This window comes from Bidens hawaiensis, unplaced genomic scaffold (assembly GCF_021521415.1).
Source record: "Bidens hawaiensis isolate Kalapana, Puna unplaced genomic scaffold, B.hawaiensis_p1.1 tig00065839_1, whole genome shotgun sequence".
In the NCBI taxonomy this organism is placed as follows: domain Eukaryota; kingdom Viridiplantae; phylum Streptophyta; class Magnoliopsida; order Asterales; family Asteraceae; genus Bidens; species Bidens hawaiensis.
Genome location: NW_027501718.1, coordinates 42,184 through 60,208, shown reverse-complemented (window position 1 = coordinate 60,208; position 18,025 = coordinate 42,184). Strand labels below are relative to the sequence as shown.

Here is an 18,025-nt window from a genome sequence, read left to right as displayed (position 1 = left end):
TTTTTAATCCACTAAATTAAAATAAGCATTCCAATTTAATTCAATTAATTTTACAATTAAATCTATTTATTCAAATTAATGCAATTAACTCCATGATTAAGTCTATTTATTCCAATTAATAACCACCTTTTCAATGATTTGATTTACTTTTGAGGAAAGAAGAACAGCTGGTGAATGGTGATCAAATCGAATGTTCTTTTTATTTATTTATTAAGAAATGACATGAAAAATGCTATAAATATATATATATATATATATATATATATATATATATCTGAAAATTATTTATAAAAAACACTCTAAAAGAAAAAAGAAAAAAACGTTATTTAGAACAATTAGGAACATTTAAAAAAATTAAATAAAGCTGTTTACAAAGAGATTTTTGAAAACTTTATGTGATACAGTTTAAAGTTGGTATGTTTGTAAACTTAGTTTTCAATTAATATTACAAAATCTTTTACTAATACGTGTTTTTTTATTTTTTTCAGGTTTAATAGTTCATTTATGTTATATTATTTCTTATTCATTGCATTGTTTATTTATAAAGTATTTTCTTTTTATGTTATAGATATAGTTTAACATCTTTTGTAACATCTGAGAGTAAAAAACTTATGTCAAATATTTTTGTTGACTGAATGCGTAGTTTATATTTTATATTGTTTTTTGATATGTTTTCCACCCGTGTGTAACACGGGTTATTATCCTAATATATATATATATATATATAAAGGTTCAAATAAGAATAAAGAGTTTCCTATGAGTGGTAAGAATCAATAGATTTTTGACATTTAGCATTAAAACCTATGGTAAAAAAATATGAAAGAGTAATTCTAGAAACAATGTCGGTTTTTGTTAATTTTAAATCTCAACCATTGATTAACATGATCCAATGGCTATTATTTATTCCTAGCATTCTTAGAAAACTACTTATTTTTACTATAACCCTCCCCTATATATATATATATATATATATATATATATATATATGTAAAAGATTCGATACAGTAATCCTTTATCGTACAACAAGTGCACGACACCGTAAAACATAAAAACCCTAAACCACAATTACACTTATCTGCATGTCCATCTCCCTCAAGCCATCTCCACCATATATATATATATATATAAAAGATTCGATACATTAATCCTTTATCGTACAACAAGTGCACGACACCGTAAAACATAAAAACCCTAAACCACAATTACACTTATTTGCATGTCCCTCTCCCTCAAGCCATCTCCACCACCACCGATCCACCACTCGTCAGCATTAGCACACCTCCTTCATCATCACCGGAGTCGACAAAGAGGGTCCCGCAACTCGCAGGAAAAACATGAACGTTGCTCCCCTTGTTTCACATATTTTGTTTAGTTTTTGATAAGAACTGAAATTGAAATTGAAGCCAATTAATTAGTTAATCTTTGAAATCGATTAATTAATAATCAATTTGAAGTTTCAATCGATCAACTTTGAGTTTTTAGTTATGGGTTTTAACCTTGAAAGTATCAGGAATTAAGCCTGCACATTTTAGGTTTTATGTTTTATGTTTTAAGCCTAAAAGTTTTAGGTCTTAACTTCGAACGTTTTAGGTTTTGGAATTTGGCTTGAATGTATTTGGCTTTTTAATCTTGAATGTATTTCGCATACGTAATGTAAATTAAGCAATGAGTTATTTAGTAAATATTGATATTTAAAAATTTCTGCATCTCTGTTGTAATTGGATCTATATACCACTTATCTGACACTAAAAAAAATAATAAGAAATTGGTTATTTACCTAACAAGTATTAACTAGACGAGTGGCTACTGGCTAGTGAATTGGAAAACCGGCCCAATATAAAAATGTATTAGCCCAGTTTAACGACCCAACAAACTTATTGTCTCAGCCTATGGACTGTTTTGTTGATTCATTTGTTGTGGGCTTATATAGTTCTCATCTAGCCATAAGTCAATGTTGTTCTTGAACCAAAACCGACCCAATCTCGAACCAGTATTGAAACCGGTTTGGCAAGAACCAGTTAGAGTTTGAACACGAACCGCCGGTTACCAATCAGGCCGTAACTGCCTCGTTCAAAGCACTTTGTTGTGAAGATATATTTCGGGTTTTTTTTTGTAATAAAATATGAATTAGTTATAGTTTATGTTTTAAATCTCAATTAAATGTTCCTTTATTTTGTTACATTCTTCTAATAGAGAGAAAAGAGTTAATAAATTTACTATGCTCAATTACCATCACACAAATGGTACGAGATGTTAATTTTTTCATTTACCCAACCCGGATTAACAATGGGTACCAAGCTTCCAAAATGTTCAAATGGCATAGGACCATTTATGCAGATATTTAACTTTTTTTACTTCTCTGGCCGAAAAAATGGTTACAATAGCCCAACATAAAAATGCATTTCGCCACCGACACAACCCGATAACACCTAAGGATTCAGCCTTTGGACATTTTTATTCAGCCCATTTAGTATTGCATAGCAAGTAGCAACCCATATAAATTGTCGTTTTACTTTTGAAGCACAAAACATAACCCGCTTGCTTTCAGATTTTTGTCCAACAAATATCATGAAGCCCAATTCTTGATATTATAATTGGCCATCATATACACTTAAGGGTTAAAATATTCTAAAAAGTGGTACAAAAATAGGAAGAGTAAAAAAGATTTTTAGTAAAAAAAAACTCCTCAAAAAAATAATGAAAAATTAATTAAAAAAATCGTAACTTAAATTTTAGTATGAAAAAAAAATTTAAAAACACAAAAATGTTTCAACCGTCTTCCTCATTCTAAGGAAAAAAACTCAAAAAAGACACAATGTTGAGTGAAAAAGATCATTGCGCATTTTTGTTTATCATTGTGTTTTGTGTTTATTTTCGTCATTGATTGTGTCTTTTTTTCTTGAAATTGTGTCGTTTTTTCCTTGATATTGTGTTATATTACTCAACATTGTGTCATATTTTGTTCGCTACTGTGTTATGTTTTGTGATCTATTGTGTCTTTCTTGTTTATAATTGTGTTTGTTCATTTTCAGCATTGTGTCTTTTCATCGTTTTTTTTTTGAACGAGAATGACGGGGGAAACATTTTGGTTTTTTCATTTTTTTTCGTTTTTTATTTATATATTTAGTTATGATTTTTTTTTTGTGACCACAAATCTTTCTCACACTTCTCAGTTCTTATGTTTGTCTTTCTTTACATTTTAACTTTACCCATAAACTTAAGCCCAATGATATTATTGATTATAAACCTCAAAGTTAAAGTATGAGAATAAAAATAAATAAAAGTCATATTGAGATTCATTTGTAGGTTTCAAATTTAGCTTGAATATACCCTTTAGCTTGTTTTATTCATAACCTACCAAATATAAAAGCTAAGGAAGGTAAACTATTTTATACTAATATCATTTATAACCGATATTTGACTCGTTTAAATATATACTCTTACTAAAAGAGATTATATATGACCTAAATTTAACTCTTGGTACCAATTGTTAGTACCATTTGCGTAATTCACGGGTTACATGAAAACATTTTGAAATAGAGGACTAAATGTGTCGAAGTGTAATGAGTTTGTTAGCAAAGTAGTTAGCGAGAGTCGTGGTGTCATTAGCTGGTCGGTGTATAACTACTCAAAATGATATCAATGAAACAAACTATGATTTGAACAAACTTCTCTCTCTTACTTCTTTCTTACCATTTGCGTAATAAGTTTGTCATTAGCCTAACACCATTAAGCTGAAGACCCTTTGGCGGACATGGTTTATTTAGTAGCTAAATCCAACATTTTTTTTTCTATTGGCGTGCAAGGGTATGTGTTACTCTAAAAAAGGTAAAAACTTTACAATACTTCAAAGGGTGAATTTTGTCTTTAGGATTTACAAAAGAAGTGAATAGAGTATTAGACGTTGATTAGATTGAGCCAATGGGGTATGACAAAAAAATCATCCCATTACCCATTCCATACACTACAAAATAAGACAATATACTGGCCCAATCAAAATACAGACCTAGCATATGGCCCAAAACCAAAAATCCAGTTGTTATCCATTACTCCTTGTCGGTAGGGCTGCTCACGAAAGGCTTGTTCGTTGTTTGGCTCGTTTACAACTGAACCTAGCAGCTGAAATTCAAACCGAGCAAAAATCAAAACAAGCCAAATTCGAATCAAGCATTTTTCTATCGAACATCAAGCGATTTTCGAGCATTAATTATTTCTTTTTCAAATTAAAATATTCAGTAAGAAACAAGTTTAAAGGTTGTAAATAAAATATTTTGTAAATATATTAGTAAATTTTAAACAAACGTATAATAGCTTCTAAATTTTTAGAGAAATAAATTTGAAATGAGATATAATAAACATGTAAACAAACTTCATGTATTTTGAAAACTAGAAGCGAACAAGTAAACAAACTTATGTGTGTTGTCTATATATTTATGTATTTGTTCATATATAATTATATATGAAATAAAGTAAAAATATTTGAGCCGAACCGAACTGAGCAGACCTTTGCTCGTTTCTTGACTGGTTTACAAACCGAACCAAGCAGAGCGGCTCATTTACAATCGAGCTAAAAAATTAGCGAGCATTTTTCGAGCAATTTGCGAACGAGCGACGAACGAGTTCAAGTGGTGAACGATTCAGACGCCCCTACTCCTTGACTCCTTGCATAACATTTATGTATCTGTTTTCTTTTTTCCTTTTGTAATTTTTAGTATTAATAAAATAATATTTTGTTTCTCTTTAGTAACAAATAAGCCCACCTTTTAAAAACTTCCCTCTATAAAAGTAAGACATACGAAGAGCAAAAGTTAGCAAGTTTCTAGTCACACCCTTACAAAGTCTATATATGTGTTAATATCTTATTATGAATAAACCAAATTCGAGTAATCCTACGATACAAAACAATGTTAGTCATGGCCCAAGAATTTTCCTGTGACACAGTATAAGCGTTTGAGATAATGCGGATCAAATGCCTATGTTATAATAGCATCCGTATTCTTTTTATATACGGAGGTTGCTTCATTAATGGTGAGCTGGCGAATAGTGTAGCAAGTACACGAGTTGTTCCGGCTACGCCTAATATGTGAACTGTTATCACACATGTACTTAGCAAGTGAAGGTTCAAACTATTGTCCCGTTTGCAAGGCTTACCTATGTTATGATACATTTAATGCATAGTACATTTTTTTTACCTATCCTATCCTGTGCCCGGGTTAAAACTCGTAACCCCTCATTAAGAGGCAAGAACTTTACCAATTGAGCTAGTCCCATATTAGTGTCCGATTAATCTTACTCAAACCATTATTAGTCACCAAAACAACGAAGTGTGTTTCCTTGAAAATGACATTGTTTTATTTTGAAGCGGGTTGAGGTTCATCCTGACATTGATCCGGACAAGTAGTCAAGGTCGTCTGAACATGTTAATTACTGATCCAGACACTCCAAATTCGTGTCATAGAGTCGGACCTGTTTAAACTCAATTACATGACCACTAACTTGGTATAAGAGCAAATGTGTATAACTCTCAATCAAAAAGGTGTGGGTTCTGGTCTGTGACATAAATTTTTATATTTAAACAAAAAAAAAACATTTACTTAAGACTGCTTTTTTTTTCTCATACAACACATCTTAGAGACAACCATGTTGTGTCATTAAAAAAAATGTATAAAAATGTAGTTTAAAAAAAACAAAAAGAGTAAACTGCGGTTTTCGTCTATGTGGTTTGTCCAAATCTACGGTTTTAGTCCAATAGTTTCAAATATGCGATTTTCGTCCCTGTGGTTTCATTTCACTTGCAAATAAAACAGACCACACTAACCTCGCTAAGTCTGATCGTTAAACCCATCAGACGCCCCTCGCGTGAGGGGCAATTTTGTCTTTTTCCCCAAATACACCTCAGCCCCTCACTCGAAAGGGCTTACGAATTAGGGTTGGGGAAAAAAAGACAAAATTGCCCTCACTTGAGGGGCACGCTGATGGGTTTAACGGTCAGACTTAACGAGGTTAGTGGGGTCGGGTTTAATTGCAAGTGAAATGAAACCACATAGACGAAAATCGTAAATTTAAAACTATTGGATTAAAACTGTAGATTCTAACGAACCACAAGAACGAAAACCAAATGTTTACTCAAACAAGAAATATAATTTTGTACATATTTATATTCTTGGGTGTTCTAGGATGAACGAAAACATGTTTATATGATTCCAAACCATGATTGATAACTAAGATCCAAAAAAGAGGCTAGCGCGTTTGATCCACGCGCAGTTGGCGTAAACGCGAAAAAGCGACCTCGTAGAGAAACGGCCCCTTGGAGGACCCGAAAAGCCAAACAACGTTTTCATCCCTAGCCTATTGTTGGGGCACGTGTCGGCCCACGCGTTTGTTTTCTACATTAAATTTCATTATTATTATTATCATTTAAATAATAATTAATAAATGAAGGATCTTTTATTGATTCGAAGGTCTCGTGATTTCTAACCCACTCCCAAAGGATATTCCAAAATCTGTACACGGAATCTCTTGCTTTTATATTGAGGTGCAAAAACACGCTTAAACTTTAAAACTGGTTTGGGTTGAAACCGGTTCGGTTTAGCTAATAAAAGTAAAAAACGATATATAATCAGTTTTGGTTTGTGTTAAAATCAGTTTCATAACCTGGTTACGATCGGTTCGGTTTGGGTTTTACCCGTTCAATTCGGTTAACCGGTTTTGATGGAGGAAATTACAAACCGGTTCCGAACTTACGGTTTCAATCAGTTCAAACCAGTTTCTACGTAATCAGCTTCGAAACGGTTCGTTTTGGTTTTGATTTTCGAGTCCGTTCGGTTAACTGGTTTTTTTGTCCACCTCTACTTTTATACACAAACAATTTAAAGAATAACGCATAAATAAAATCGGAACTTACGGTAATATATAGATTTTAATAATTAAAATTATTTTTTGAGGTTTTGGTAATGGCATTTGTGTAGAAGTTAGAGTAGTGTTGATAACATTTCAATGATTGGATATTCTTTTTTCTCAAAACTTAATTATGTGGTCTTGTATAATAAAACGTTCATAATTTTGTTAAGCATCTTTGACTTCTAAGATTGTGATATCTTCTAATTTGGTAAAAATCCAAATAAGATTTTTCCTAATGTAGAATTAAATAAAATATCTGTTGAAGGTGTTACAATTGTGTGAGAGATCTTAGTCACTAAACATTTACATAAACAAGTTTAGTTAAATATCAGTTTTACTTTTACTGAAATAAAAATTAACGGTTAACAAAACCTTCAAATGGGCTATTGGATAAATTAACCACATCGGATACACTCGTCCTTCGATTCGGGGAAAATCCTTGCCTAAGGCCCACGTCCATGAGCACTCGCACGAAGGCACGACAATGCGTTAAGGTAAAACATGTTGAGGTAACACTTGTTTAGTTCATTGATCCAGCTAATGAGCGCTGCTTACTCACCTAGTCTCTCATTATCACCTGATACCGTCAAAACTAAATGATGGGGACAAAAATCAAACTTAGTTCACATGAAACTACAAATCTATCCCTTATCACTTTACCACAGCTCATTAACTTCTTTTATTAAATTGATATGGTGTTAGATAAACATAGCAAATAAAGTTTAATAATAACAAAAGTAGAAAAATGAAAATCTACTTAAAAAGTAAACATTTGTATGATTACTTTATTTTGTTGGTTGGAATGTAGTAAACATCCACTAATTCAACTTTTAAACACCGTAACCCATTGTCATACGGACTACAAATACCATCTATAAGTAGAAAGAGTATCCAAAATCACAATTTAACCACTAAAAACAAACATTAAAACATATAATTAAAAAACCATAAAATAACTTCTACCTAGTAATTGTTAGAAATCTTGTACCACCAAGATACATGGCAATCAATATTGCCTATTTTTAGCATCCGATTTGATGTATACGCAAAACTTACGATAAAGAGTCATCTTCTTAATATTTCCAACGACTCTTCGTTACCTTAGAGAGTTTAAAGGCGGGCCCGACCACTCGGTGGAATGCACAACATTTTCAACACATACGTGACTTTAGAAAATATGCAACATCTAGAGTGAAATGTCAAACATACATTCGTAGTAATTTACAAGTGAAAAAGAGTGTGGCATAAATAGCAAGAAAGATAAAATTATGTGGCAAAAATGAAGAAGGTTGGTTCATTTGATCTTATCTTTAAACCATGTGTGATGTCACTGCCAACTCATTGATAGGAATCACTCTAGAATATTCAAACCAATCTTCCTTATTACATCTAACTCTATAAAACCAAAATATCTTCCTTTCCAGAGTTGAAATCCTTCTATCCAAACTATTGTACATCTTAAAATTCATAAGTTACAAATAATAAAGCTTGTTTGGTTAGTGATTAAAGATTTTAACTCTGGAAAACATTTTTTTCCCAAAACCCTAATCAAAGATTCGTTTCGTACGCGACGGCCCGACTTCGACAACTTCTTTCATACACCTTCGATTTCCCCCAAGCAATTGCCAAACTTTTATATAATAATAATAATAATAATAATAATAAATAACTAATAAGCTTTAGCCCAACAAATATTGGAGGAGACATAAAGATTTGAGACAGAGGCCGAATGTCTCAAGTTCGAGCATGATTCCAACCGGGTTTTACAGTAATAAGCCTTCAGGCAGCGGGTCTTCCCTGAAACAGGAGATTGTTTGCTCGTACCACCCAACATTGTCTGTGATCGTGCGTGTGTGGTCGCATTTTACTATCTAGTTACCCCGAGTAGCCGACTTTATTCGCTGGTTGGTTAAAAAAAATAAAATAAAACAATATACATTTTTCTGAACGGCTAGCGAATCCTTCAAATTGGCTAATGGCTAAATTCATCACATCTGGATACACTCGTCTTTCGATTCGGTAAAAACCTCACCTAAGGCCGACGCACGTGAACACTCGCCCGAAGGTACGACAATGCAGGGAGATAAAACCCGTTCAGTTCATGGATCCTACTAGTGAAAACCAGCAAACCGCATACTGGCTTAGTCTCCCATCATCACCCTGATGTATTTAAAATAAATGTTGGGGGGAGAAGCAAGTCTGTGTCACTAAAACAAAATCCAGGGAGCAGGAATCAAGTATGTGTCACGTCACATAAAATACCAAATATTTTTCTTACCACTCCACTACTAACTCATTGAAAAATAATAAAATGGAAAATGCTCTCTCTCTCTCTCTTTAGAATTATTTATATGTAAATTATCTTGAACATCAAGTTTATTCCTTTTTGTGATTCTTCTCTAAGATCCTTATATTCTCGTTCAAACCGGATCTTAAACACCACAAGACAAAACCTTCCTAGCTTCCCACGTTTAATGTCCTTTCATACTCAATTTGATCCATCCAACGTTACTGCCTTTTGCAACAATTCAATGGTTTTCGGTAACAATAATAATATTCCCACTCATCATTTTGAACACAAAATGCAATCATATCAAGAGTATGTTGAAGCCTTGGAATCTGAACGAAGAAAGATTCAAGTCTTCGAACGTGAGCTTCCTCTTTGTCTTGAACTCGTTACTCAAGGTATGTTAATATCTTTTTTTTTTTTCATTTTCATTAATATGGGATTTTAATCTATATATGTTAATTTATATGGGATTTTAATTTATATATGTTAATTTCTAAGTTTTTCAAGTTTTTCTAAATTTTATGTATATTTTTAGAATTTTATATGGATTTTATTCTATGTTAAAGCCAATTAAACACTTAACTTTTTCAAAATTTTCTATTTTTTGTGTATATTTATATGGGATTTTATTCTATGTTAAAGCCAATTAAACACTAGCTTTTTCAAAATTTTCTAATTTTTGTGTATATTTATATGGGATTTTATTCTGTGTTAATATCTAAGTGTTCAAAAAATTTTCTAAATTTTGTGTAAAAGTTATTGAATTTTATTCTGTGTTTATATATAATTTTTTCAAAATTTTTTGAATTTTGTTTATACTTTTAGAATATTTGATTTTATTCTATGTTAATATCTATGTTTTTCAAAATTTTCCAAATTGTTATTATTTTTATGGGATTTTCTTCTATGTGGAAATCTAAATAATTTTTTCCATTTTTTCTAAATTTTATGTATATTTTTGTATGGAATTTTATTCATGTTAATATCTAAGTTTTTTTTTTTTTCAAATTTTGTGTATAACTTTATAATTTTAATATTTCTATGTTAATATCTTATGTCTTCAATTGTTTTTTCAATTTATATTTATGGGATTTTATTCTTTTGTGTTGCAGCAATTGAAGGATGTAGAAAACAAATGTCTGAAACAACGACAGATTACAATAATAATAATAATCATAATAACAATGTTCAGTCTGAGTGTTCGGAGCAAATATCAAGTGAAGGTCCAGTTTTAGAAGAGTTTATTCCCATTAAAAGAACTTTATCTGAAAATGAAGATGAAGAAGACGATGATCACCAACAACACCAACAATTAAATAATATTAATGAACACAATAATAATATTATTTCAAGTAAATTAGATAATAAATCATTATTATCTTCCAAGAAATCAGATTGGCTTAGACATGCTCAACTCTCTATTCAATCCCCAGATCCATTGGTAAGTAATGCATCATTTAAATTCCATAATTTAATTTGTAGGTTTATTATTATTATTATTATTATTATTATTATTATTATTATTATTATCGGTGGTAGAAAACCTGGGTTCCTTAATAGAGACCCAGGATCAATCCCCATAGACAACAATTTGGAAGACACGGGTGGGTGTGTTTTCTCTGAAACTAAAGAAAACTTCCACACTCGGCTCATACCGAGCATCACCATCCCATACTCCGAAAAGCGGTACACCGGAGTCTGGATCCGGGAGATCTTGGCGAACCATTCCGCCTCCTGGTAGTTGGGGGCGTGAAGGGCGGAGAGTGCTCTCCCATTCTTAAACGTCATCGCTATCGGGACGACGCGAGCGGAGATATAGAAGAACTCCCGCTTCCAAGACCGAAGACTGCGCTCGGTTGCGCAGATCTTCAGACCCTTGATCCGATTGACCAAGGTATACCACCCCTGGATGCACCTCCAAGAATAGAAGGTCATCAGGCGGTCTACATGGGGCTCCACGCCCAGAATGAGGCACACCCATTCAAAATGGCGGATTTTGGCGATCGCCATCGGGTGTACCTCCGTCAGATGTACACCGTGCCTCTCCATAACACGGTATACAAACTTCGTCAATGGGAACATGAGATTCCCATAAACGAAGAATGCAGCATACACCCCTATTTTGCCCTTGGGGGCATCGTACACCGTCTGGTGTGGCTCCGGAAACTCAGGCTCGAACGGCTCGAGCATGAACTTCCGGACGATGTACTGATAAAGCTCGGTGGGAAGAGCACACTGGCATTCGCCAGCAGTGCTCTTATCGTCTTTATCAGACGTAGACGTCGGGATCTCGACGTGCACGTCAGATTCCTCGGCAGCAGCCTCAAAATCGTGAGTAGAAGACATGGTTTGGAGGTAAAGAAGAACGATTTCAGGAGAATGCTTGGCAGAAAGTTAAGAGTATTCGCCGGAAATCGTTTACAAGAAGAAGAGAAAAGTGAAAGTGTGGATTAAGATGCACCCTCTCTCCCTTTATATACTCATCGCAATAAATGCGATGAATTTAATGCGGAAGAGAGAGAAATCACAGGTGCAATGAAACTATGACACGTGGCAAAGACCAAGCTGGCAACAGCTGTTAAAAGGACGCGTGCCATAAATTTCGCGGCCACGCGCCCGAAAACTCGCGCCCACGCGCCCGAAAAAGCGTCTGGAATGACCATATACTGTCACGTCGCCATAACTTCTTGCACGTCGTGGAGCTGTCAGAAGAAACCGTCAGACCACGCTGACGTCCCTTCAACAGGTCAGACTGTTCTTATCCTTTCACCAACTCTTCGAATTTCAAAAACGAAATTCAAAAAAAATAAAAATTCAAAAAGATTCAAAAGTAAGCGGGATTATACCCCTTACCTTGGCAACCAAGTAACTATAAGACAGGTGCGAGTACAGTGTTAAGGCAAAACCCTTCACATACTTAGCACTTGCAGGGAATTGAAGCCAAGAATACCTCGGCAACCAAGTAACTATAAGACGGGTGCGGGTACAGTGTCAAGGCAAAACCCTTCACATACTTAGCACCCGCAGGGAATTGAAGCCAGGAATACCTTGGAAGTAAAGTAACTATAAGACGAGTGCGGGTACAGTGTCAAGGCAAAACCCTTTACATACCTAGCACTCCGCAGGGAATTGAAACCAAGAAGGATCTTCTGGGCCATGCTTGCGGAAACGGGAATGACATCCCTGCATAGCGGGAACGTCGAGAACTAGATTGTTTGAAGCTCCAAGATGGAATTGGTTGTTTAACATAATTGATCATTATGTTCAAAACTACCAAAACCTCATGGAGAATCTACACAAGAGGTACTCAACGCTCCTGACTTGCGAGGAGGTTACAGACCTACCCGCATCATACCCAAAGATCAAGCAGAACAGTGGGAAATTCTGCACGTGACATTAGGACTTCCGCGGGAAGAATCCCCATGGAAAACCTTAAAACTAAACCCTTTTCAAAACCCCTTGCTTAAGTCCAAAAGTTCACCTCACTTATTAACAATTCATGAGAAGAACATTGGACTGGGGGGCTTGAAGAGGTAGGTCCCAGCAGAGCCCAGTTGGACCCGCAAGACTCACCTTGAAAAGGGACGTCTGCGCAGTTGAACCCGCAAGACTCCTTAACGGACGTCTGCGCGGTTGCACCCGCAAGACTTAACTTAAAGGGATGTATGCGCAGAGACCAACTGGATCCGCAGGACCCACCATGCTCAGAGACGTGACGTCCTTACGCGCAGTACGCAAGCTGTTCCCGCAGGAAAAGCCTCCCAATGGTGAAGTACCCCGCCTGTTCCCGCAGCTGCGGATACAAGCCATCAGGGAAGGCTACCCGCGCAGCAAGGCTACACGCACAAGGCACTTAACTCTTAAATAATTCAGTAATGTCACCTGAAGAAGGAGTGAGCAAGCCGGGAAAACTCCCGCCCAAATGAGCCAGTCCGTACGATACTGGAGGATCTTTTTACTGTACCTGACGAGGTATGGACAAAAGATCTGACCAAGGATACGACAGCTCACTGACAACGGTATGACGAGCAGCACGCTCTTGTACTGTATGTCACTATTAGCCGCTGCCTACTCACCACAGTTGGCAGAACAGGAAAACTATTCAGCCGGCTGTACCTGCTTGGAAACCTACCTTCGGCTATAAATACTCCAACACCTTGGAATGGTATCATCTTATCTCATATCTCATATCTTGATATATTACCTGATATCTACTATAGTCATTCTCTTAATATACACTTATATTCAAGAGCGATCTAGTCTGATTCTCACGCCGGAGGGTGGTCACAAGGAGGTACCCCCCCCCCTTCTCAGTGACGAGCTCACGGTGTCTGTTTTACAGGTTATCAGAAGAACCATCATATCCGGATCTAACCCCTCGTGGGAAACATCTACTTAACCCCCCAGATTGTCCGTAATCTGCCCGGGGTCGATTAGTGTTTCTTCAGTGTGTTTTCTCTGAAACTAAAGAAAACTTGAAAATCGTTGAGGGCTCCGTACGGCTAAGTTATGCCTGCTAACCTAGCCGGTGGCCTTTTGCCGTCGGGTCACCCAAACAATTTGTATTTATTGGCCGTTAGAAAAAACCACCACCACTATTATTATTATTATTATTATTATTATTATAATTGGTTTAACATTGTTTTTATATAATATTCAGGAGTTAACACCAAAAAAGGTTCCGGTGGTGGAAGTAACAAGAAATGGTGGTGGTGCTTTTCATCCATTTAAGAAAGAAAAAAATTCCGGTGAAGCTCCGGCAGTGGCAAATAAGAAAGTATCAGCTGCTCCGGTGGAGCCCACGGCTGCTGCTAGCTCCACGGCGGAGACAGGTAGTGGTGGTGGTGGTGATGGTGGTAAGAGTGAAGATAAAGGACAGTCAAATAGGAAAGCAAGAAGGTGTTGGTCGCCGGAGTTGCACCGGCGGTTTCTTCATGCTCTTCAACAACTAGGTGGTGCACATGGTAAGTATTTTATCGATGTCTGGTATTTATTTAATGTTGTACCGTAAACGGGTAAAAAGTTGCATTGCTGATATTTTTTTAAATAGCAATAGTATGTTGTTTAAAAATAATTATATCCATAGATTCAATTTATTTTTATTATTTATTAAATTGGAATTTGATTTTTGGTTTTTGGAATCCTTTTTAATCATGCAGTTGCGACACCTAAACAAATTAGAGAATTAATGAAGGTGGATGGGCTCACAAATGATGAAGTAAAAAGCCATTTACAGGTTTGCAATGTCTCTTTTTATTTTATTTATTTATTATATCAAATCGGGGGTCTCATCAGAAGCAGCCTTTCTATTCCTACAGGATAGAGGTAAAGCTGTCTATATTTTACCCTCCTCAGACCCTACCATAGCTTTGCCATTAGTGGGATTTACTGAGTACGATGATGATGATGACGACATCAAAAAAAGTTTAATAAATTCATAAAAATTCTGAATTTTTTATAACTTTTTAATGTAACAGAAATACCGTTTGCATACAAGAAGGCCAAGTCCTACAATCCACAACAATAACAACTCACAAACACCTCAATTTGTGGTGGTGGGCGGCATATGGATGCCGCCACCAGAGTACACCCCTATGGCATCTGCCACCACCCCAACCTCCGGCGACACCAACAATTCCAATGGGGTATACACTCCGATTGCTTCTCACCCGACATCTATGACGGAAGCATCAATATCACTAAACAAAAGCAATTCGGGTGAAAAAGGTGGCCATAGCTGCAATGATTCGCCGTCAACTTCTTCCTCCACACACACCACCACAGCGTCTCCAACTTTTTGACACTCGTGGAAGGCGATATCCACTCGGATTTGTGTACAATATTTTTTTGTAAGGAGATCATTTTCGGTGTTTGGTTTATTAGCCTTGTTTGTTGAATATTGTAAAAGTATAGGAAAATGTAGAGGTTATTTTTGGTCCAATGGGTGCATGTGACACTTTTAAAGTGCTTTTGAACGTGAAATAATTACAACTTTTAAGTGTTACCTAAACCCCAAACACAAACGCATTGGGTTGCTCCTTTATCATCAATAAACATAAACATGTTAAATGTTATAAATATTCAGAAAAAAATAGACCAGTTTTATTTGTAACTCGTTTCTATTATTACATAATGTGTTATGCATAGTGAGCGGTGAGGTGGAACGGGTAACGTCATCTCACACTCACAGGCTCACAACATGACTCTGACCTTGTGTGAGAAGTTCGTGAGCAGGCATCCCGTAAGTGTACGTGCTCATGCTAAAGAGCTATCCTTCTACAATCTTTGGAGCCATTAATTTATCCTTTTATAACTAATCTTTTTATTGTTTACAACCATTGGAGCCATTAATATATCCTTTTTATTATTTTTTTTAAAATCACTCACCACTTGTACGTATAAGTTATAACACATGGTAAGTGAGTGACTTTCATGCTAATATGACATCTTTGTGGTGGTGATCCTCCTCATCACTCACCATGTATAATACGTTATGCCCTTAATAACAAAAGAAGGTTTATTATGCTATGAAAACTAGATAACTTATAGCAGTTTTTAAGACTAATTAAAGATTCATTTGGTTTATGGTATTTACTTTTTTTATTATCAACAATGAGGTTGAATATAAAAGAAATTCTAGAGAATGTTTGCTATCAGACAATAGTTAATAACATTGTAGATATCTTTTAATATAAAAACAAATTAATAATTTACAGAACTTAGTATCATCAACCATATATCTACAAAAGAATATAAACTTAGGCATAAACAACTATTAGTCATAATCATAAAGTTTGTGTTTACATTTTCATAATCATAAACTTAAGCATAAACATAATCATTAATCAACCGTAACATTGCACCGTTGAATGCTTGAGCAACCAATATTCTAAACCAAATTCGATCCGAAACATTTTCCTATAATTCTTGTACATGACTTTAGCTTTGTGCAACAATAATTTACTATTCATGAGAACTACCATGGCTATTAAATTTGGAACTTTAATGGAATTGACCAACAACTAATTCAGTCGTTTGAAGAAAAGAGGTGTCAAACAAGTTACTTTCTTTAAAATCTAGTAAAATATAGAGTGAACTGCATTTTTGTCTATATGTTTGTCCAAATCTGCGATTTTAGTCCAATAGTTTCAAATTTGTGATTTTCGTTCATATGGTTTCATTTCACTTGCAATTAAACCCGAGTCACTAATCTCGTAAAGTCTGGTCGTTAAACCTATCAACGTGTCATTCATGCGAGGGGCAGTTTTGTCCTTTTTTTAGCCAAAATACACTCCAGCCCCTCATGTAAGGGGGAGACTTAACGGGATTAGTGAATTCGGGCTTAATCGCAAGTGAAATAAAACCACAGGGACAAAAATCGCAAATTAAAACTATTGGCCTAAAACCGCATATTTCGACAAACCACAGTGACAAAAACCACAGTCACTCTAAAATATATTAATCAATTATAAAGTTAACAAGTAATTCACTTTATAAATAATAAATAACACAAAAAGAATCTTGGTACAATTTCATTAGGAAGCCAAGGGTGATGGATAAAAAAAAGTAAATATGCAAAAAGATGTTTATGCCAAAACACATTCATTCGATATATACAAAAGAGGAAAGAACACAAAGATTGGAATCTACCATACTAGTCCATATGAAGAAGAAAGGTTTTGCCACTAGAATACTCAACATAGGGCCATGGTGGGTGGAGGTGGTGTTATGAGATCCAACCTCCACAATCAAGAATAATCAATGAGGGCAAGATGGAGAATCTTGACTCTTGGGTATAGCATATCCTCCTGCTTTTCAAAACAACTATATATAAAGTTGTAGTTATTTTTGACTCTTGACTCTTGGGTATACATATGTAACCAATGTTATAAAAGTCGCTAAACGAACTCTAGGCGGCTGACTGAGAAGTTGAGTATATTCGGATTACTTGAAGATGGTAAATATATAAAAAATTAATTTTTAAATATATATATATATATATATATATAGGGTTAAGTTCATGAGAGAAATCATATTAGTATGAGAAATGTGAGAAATCATTCAACCAATCAAAAATTTTCTTTTGTTTTTTACTTTTAATTAAATCTAGGGATATAATGGTAAAGAATTTAACTTATTATCTTTGGTAACTATTAAATTTATGAAAGTTTCATTATTATTCCACCTTTATTAATTTATTTATTTGCTAATTATGTTTATAGTTATAACTCTTTTATTTTAATCGTAAATCATTTCCAGACTATTCATTTTTTGTATTTTTAATTAAATTAAAAAAAATACTAAGATTCTTTTTTATTTCATATCCTACACTCACCTACACAGTGCAACAATTCCTACACCAAGATTATTTTTAATCTGCTCATCCAACATTCTTTATTTTTAATTAAATTGCGTTACTTTTGCAGGTGAATACCACAGTTCAATAATCACCGGGATTTTTTTTATCTCCTCACACAATGCAGTAATTCGTACACCAAGATTATTTTTAATTTGCTCATCCTACATTCTTTATATTTAATTAAATTACGTCACTTGTGTAGGTGAATATCACAGTTCAATAATCCCTACACCAAGACTTTTTTATCTCCTCATCCCATATTATCTATTTTTAATTATATTATGTCACTTGTGTAGGCAAATTTATTATCATTCATTTACATAGTGTAATAATCCCTACACAATAAAATTATTATACACTCCAACATATTGAAATAATCCTCACATAATCCAATATTAATATTAATATTATTCATTGAGTTGAAGTAATTCCTACAAAAAGAAAACAAAACAAAAAAAACAACAATTTACGTAAAA

The 18,025-nt window shown here is 34.5% G+C and overlaps 1 protein-coding gene across 2 annotated transcripts; it reads left to right on the top strand.

Moving 5' to 3' along the window:
- The first annotated feature begins 9,414 nt into the window (after positions 1-9,414).
- On the top strand, positions 9,415-15,140 carry LOC143604573 (transcription factor HHO3-like). 2 transcript variants are annotated; one of them, XM_077081006.1, is made up of 5 exons: positions 9,415-9,585; positions 10,303-10,631; positions 13,869-14,154; positions 14,350-14,426; positions 14,668-15,140. In XM_077081006.1, the coding sequence occupies exons 1-5, from the start codon at positions 9,432-9,434 to the stop codon at positions 14,989-14,991; spliced, it is 1,170 nt and encodes a 389-aa protein (XP_076937121.1). In that variant the 5' UTR covers positions 9,415-9,431; the 3' UTR covers positions 14,992-15,140. The 2 variants fall into 2 exon arrangements, with proteins under 2 accessions (XP_076937121.1, XP_076937120.1); XM_077081005.1 differs by having other exon boundaries at positions 13,851-14,154.
- The last annotated feature ends 2,885 nt before the right edge of the window (positions 15,141-18,025 follow it).

What these genes read in the sequence shown, in the direction of transcription:
- LOC143604573 (XM_077081005.1), top strand. Translation starts at nt 9,432, where the DNA reads ATGGTTTTCGGTAACAATAATAATATTCCCACTCATCATTTTGAACAC. An exon ending in TTCAATCCCCAGATCCATTG is followed by an intron (nt 10,632 to 13,850) that starts GTAAGTAATGCA and finishes TATAATATTCAG; the next exon opens with GAGTTAACACCAAAAAAGGT. An exon ending in AAGTAAAAAGCCATTTACAG is followed by an intron (nt 14,427 to 14,667) that starts GTTTGCAATGTC and finishes TTAATGTAACAG; the next exon opens with AAATACCGTTTGCATACAAG.